The 5,734-nt window shown below is 33.9% G+C and overlaps 1 protein-coding gene across 1 annotated transcript; it reads left to right on the top strand.

Annotated features, from left to right (window-relative positions):
* Window positions 1–66: 66 nt before the first annotated feature.
* LOC118648691 (GATOR complex protein NPRL3-like) lies at window positions 67–2,174 on the top strand (the record flags this gene model as incomplete). Its single annotated transcript, XM_036295069.1, is given in 1 exon segment — window positions 67–2,174. A coding segment is annotated over 1 exon segment (366 nt), but the record flags the coding sequence as incomplete, so codon positions are not given.
* Between the last annotated feature and the right edge of the window lie 3,560 nt (window positions 2,175–5,734).

The raw sequence follows: 5,734 nt of genomic DNA, 5'->3' as shown, positions 1-5,734 counted from the left end.
ATTTCTGCGATCTATAATGTATATTAAAGATGTATTCGAGCTTTCTTTTATTTATGTGTCCCATAGGATACACAAGACCAAGAAACACACGATACGATGGAGGAAAGCGAAAGCTCGTGGAGTTTGAACGAAACACCAAAAGGAACGCCTACTGAAATTAAAGAAGAGTTTACACTTACAGATAAGGAGGATACGTTATACGACTATCAATCGGAAGACTATGATATTCCTTCCGACGATAGGAAATTGCTGGATAGACTGTGCCGTCTTGGTTATTTCGACGGAGATTATCACTTGGAAGAGATCATGTATTTAGAAAATATTCGTAGATCCCAATTGTTACAACTTTTAGATAAGTTTCGAGATGTATTGATGACTTCCGAATGCGAAGATGCCGCCATAGCACTTTTTTATAGTCGATTAGGTACTTGATTTTATTATTGATTTTAATTCAATACGATACAGAGGAAATAATTTACTCCATAGACAAAATAATTTTTTCCGATTTTAAACTATATAAACCAAGATGTTACAAAGAACTTGTATAATTTTAATGCTCAATTATAACAACGCTCAATTATAAATTTTTATTTTTTAGTCATAGAAATATTTTAAATCCGTTCTCTCTTTTATATCTTTATTATCTTTATTATTTGCAGTCTGTTATACATAGTTTTCTCTTGAAAAGACATAAAAAATTATCGCATCATATACATCTTACAAATAAATTTTGTTATTTTTATGTTAATTTGATTAGATAAAAAAATTTTATACATTACAAAAATATTTTACTTATACTTTCTCTTACAAAACTCGCAATAAAATTGACAGGATTTTTTACTTAATGTGTCTTATTCTATGGATAATCTATATTACAATAGAAAGAGGATAATGCTAGTTGATGTTACTTAAGAAATATTTGTCCATATCGCTGTTTCCTAAAATTTCTAATTTAGTATTGGCTTTGGAGCTGTGTGGTTATTTCTTTTGTGTGTGTGTGTGTGTGTGTGTGTGTGTGTGTGTGTGTGTGTGTGTGTGTGTGTGTGTGTGTGTGATAGGCAAAATTAACTGCGGAGAGAGTGTTATACAAAGGTATGAAAAAGATTGTTGATAAAAAGTATTAAAATAAATTGTTAGTAAACAATTTGTTTAAAGAACTATTTTAGCATATGTCAATTATTAGGTAATTTTTTTTTAGCAAAGGCGCTATCAATAATTCGGTGCTATTATTTTAAATTCAAATAATAAAAATAATTCGTATATTTACCATTCTTTATTTTTTTCTTATTTCAAAACTTAAAAGAGGAAAGGAAGGAGTAAAAAAATAATAAAACTTTTAATTTAAAAGTAAAACATTTTTAGATAAATTGCGGCTAAGATTTGTTCCACGTTTTAGGTTTCTGTCTCCCTAAAAAGGGCCGACTGTTATCTATTAAGTGGCTCTCAAAAGAGCCGATTTATTTAAGTAAAACGTGGAACAAATCTTAACCACAATTTACGTAAAAAATGTTTTACTTTTAAATAAAAAAAGTTTTAATTTGTTTTACTCCTTTTTCTCATCTTTAAAATATATTTTCAAATAATAAGAAAAAAATAAAGAATGGTAGATATACGAATTATTTTTATTATTTGAATTTAAAATAATAGCACTGAATTATTAATAGCTGCTTCGTTACAAAAGAAATCACTCTAATAATTGACACATGCTGAAATAATTCTTTAAAAAATTGTTTAAACATTGTTTACTAACAATTTATTTTTGTACTTTTTATCAACAATTTTTTTATACCTTTGTATAACACCTCCGTAGTTAATTTTGTCTATCGCTGCTAATAGCAAATTCGATTGCTTGCACTAGTGCGCACTGAGTGTATATTAAGGCTTGTTTACAGTCAATTTTTATATTTAAAAATCATCTTAAATTCTTTTTAAAATACTTCTTAACAAGTAAAATTATCTGTACAATATCCATAGAATTATTTTTTTGGTTAAATAGTTTTTGAACATGTATTTTTAAATATAAGAATACTGATGTAAAGTATGTAAACAAGCTTTAGTGCGCACTCAATGCGCACTAGTGCAAGCAACCGAATTCGCTATAAATCAACTATAAAAATTAAGTAATTGAATCAAATATTTTAAATAATTAATAAATAATAAATATTAATAAAAAATAAGGAATTGAAATAATTTCTAATTGTATTTATTTTGATTTATTTACTTATTAGTTTATTTAGTTATTTCTCTATTTATTTATTAATTTAAATTTATTTATTTGATTATTTATTATTATTAAAAATAAAAATAGTTTTAAGTAAGGGAATGTGTGATAAACGCGTGGAGAGCCCGTGGAACCACACGGCACGCTACGCTTCTGCATACACCGGCCGCGCGCCGTCTAATTGATCAACTTTATTTATGTAAGGATATTCGTCAGGAAAGGCAGGATGAAAGTCAGGACATAACACGTAATTCGTAATATATTTCAAATAAACGATGGTCACGGGTGAACAATAGCCGCGGAATGACCCCGCTGGGCCGGGCGGACGCTGCTTATATATGATTTTCCGATCGCTTGGTCCGGCCAATCGGCTCAAGACGGCTTTTTTCCAATTCGTTCGGGATTCGCGGGGGCGGGCGTTTCGTCGCATGAGTTTCTCGACCTTTCGCGCCTGACATGACGCGGTCTGACATGTCCTAACACGTCGCAACGTGCCGGACATCGGTCTACGCAATTCCGACGTTACATTTATTAATAATTTAGTAAATAATAATCTCAGCCAGAATTGGTAAAGAAACTTTTAGTTAAAAATTTTTCACTTTCACTCTGTAAAATAAGAATTATTCATTCTGAGACAACTTATATATGTATTTTTACCAGCATTCTCTGCACCATATAGATTTGCGATTTTCCACGCAAAACGAGATGCTCGTAAAAATAATTCATATTATTTTAAATTTATACTTGATAATAAAGTGATTAAAAAAATTACAAGAATATTCCATTGTGCATGTGCTTATAAAGATAAGTAGAATTCATTTGTGTCGACCAAGTATTTTGTGCTTGACGATCTTGAGAGAAAGCAAGTGGAGCGAAAAAAATGGAAAAAGATTTGTATGGTCGGAAACGGCTCCAATGTAATAGGGGGTACTTGAATTCAAATACGTATTGGAATTCAAGTCCCCCCTATGTAATAGGGGGGACTTCAATTCTGAATACGCCTTCAAGCCTTTACTAATACCACAGTCCTATATGTTTTTATTTGCTGTTTGACAATATGATAAAATCGTATATGACGGAATTAATATGGTTTTATTAGTGATTAATTACTGGCGTTAACTGTAATTCTTTCTTATTGACGATTTCACCTCAAATGACGTATTGACGTTTTGTGCATGACATCTTGCTACCTATAACTATTAATCATTATTTTAAGATTGGTTAATAAATAACATTATTAAAATTAATATAATTAATACTATCAATATTTTAGAATCATCCCAGACAGCACATAATATTTACAATAAATATTAATATTTATTAATATTTATTTTTCAAAATAATATATAAATATTTTATACATATTTTATATACACAAAAAAAATTTTTATTCAACATATTATTAAGATATACACTAAATATTTTATATATTTATGGTAAATAAAGAATAAAAATTTTTATAAGTAATACACTTCTCAAAAAAATTATGCTGTCACTAAATTTTGGCCAAAAATTAACAAAATTCAAACAAGTATAACTCAGCGAAAAATCATCGAAGAAATTTAGAGATGCCATATTTTTTGATTAGTGTATTTTTGTAAATATTTATAAATATTTTGCTAAAGGGGTGGCGATGAAAATAACGTAGAGTCGCTCGTTATCTTATTACATATACACTTGCTGCACGATGGCAGTTTCTTTATTGTTATGTGTGTTTGTATATGCGTTATACAATAATCTCTAAATGCTAATAAACACAGATAACGAATTACTCGCGATTACATGCGCGTGGCGTGTGTGACTCTACAGTGTGTGAGGCGCAACGGGGAGTATCCCGTTTGGACACGTAACGATTGGACACCGCTCGATTAGACACGCACGATTGGACACGCAGGATTGGACACCGCACGATTGGACACCGCATTATTGGACACCGCATTATTGGACACCGCACGATTGGACACCGCACGATTGGACACCGCATTATTGGACACCGCATTATTGGACACCGCACGATTGGACACCGCATTATTGGACACCGCACGATTGGACACCGCATTATTGGATACCGTACAATTGGACACACACACACATTTACGTGTGTGTATGCAGATTTCTAATACAGTTTGCATGGGTTAGCGACTTGGACGGAGTGGGTGCGGGAGGGGGGCCGAAGGCTCCCCTTGCACCCCCCCGTGTGTGTGTGTGTGTGTGTGTGTGTGTGTGCGTGCAAGCATTTTCTGCACCACATAGGTTTGAAACTTTTCACGCAAAACAAGATGCTCCTAAAAATACGTATGCAGATATTTAAAATTCAATTTTTTGGACACGTAACGATTGGATACCGCTCGATTGGACACGCACGATTGGACACGAACGATTGGACACGGCTCAATTGGACACCGCACGATTGGACACCACACGATTGGACACCGCACGATTGGACACCGCATTATTGGACACCGCAGTCTTCTAGTGAATAACATTTATATATCATATGACAGATTATCTAACCTTAGAAATATCTGGCAGAAAAAAGTTTTGATTTGCCAGAAAAAAATTGTATTTTAAATATCTATATACGTATTTTTAGGAGCATCTCGTTTTGCGTGAAAAGTTTCAAACCTATGTGGTGCAGAAAATGCTCGCACGCACACACACACACACACACACACGGGGGAGTGCAAGGGGGGCCTTTGGTCCCCCTCCCGCACCCACCCCGTCCAAGTCGTTAATCCATGCAAACTGCATTAGAAATCTGCATACACACACGTAAATGTGTGTGTGTTTTCTAAGTTCTACAAAGGAAACCAAAAATTGGTACCTATGAAATATATACCAGTCGATTCAGAACGTCGAGAAACGCGTTTTGGCACGACAAATTTTGGACCAATTTTTGGAATTTTTTTTTTTTGAAATTTTTGAGACCTAACCTTTTGAGACGAAACTTTAATATTCCAGACCTAACCTTTTTTGAGATTTAACCTTTTTTAATATTCCGCTGTTTTTCGAGATCTAACCTTTTCCAGATATAACTTTTTTTTGAGACCTAATTTTTTTTTTAATATTCGACTTTGGAGACCTAACCCCCCCCTCTGTGAAGTTAGGTTTCGACTCTGGGTATTTTAATTTGGCGGTTGCGGTTTAATTGGCAGTCCTGACCGAGTTGAGTTCGGTTCGGGTTCGGTTCGGGTTCGGTTCGGGTTCGGTTCGGGTTCGGGTTCGGTTCGGGTTCGGGTTCGGGTTCGGTTCGGGTTCGGGTTCGGGTTCGGTTCGGTTCCGGTTCGGGTTTCGGTTTCGGTTCGGTTAGGTTAGGTTAGGTTAGGTTAGGTTAGGTTAGGTTAGGTTAGGTTAGGTTAGGTAGGTTAGGTTAGGTTAGGTTAGGTTAGGTTAGGTTAGGTTAGGTTAGGTTAGGTTAGGTAGGTTAGGTTAGGTTAGGTTAGGTTAGGTTAGGTTAGGTTAGGTTAGGTTAGTTAGGTTAGGTTTTAGGTTAGGTTAGTTAGGTTAGGTTAG

The sequence above is a fragment of the Monomorium pharaonis genome, unplaced genomic scaffold (assembly GCF_013373865.1).
Source record: "Monomorium pharaonis isolate MP-MQ-018 unplaced genomic scaffold, ASM1337386v2 scaffold_599, whole genome shotgun sequence".
Lineage (NCBI taxonomy): Eukaryota > Metazoa > Arthropoda > Insecta > Hymenoptera > Formicidae > Monomorium > Monomorium pharaonis.
Note: the sequence above shows the minus strand (reverse complement) of the source record. Positions and strands in the feature narration are given on the sequence as shown.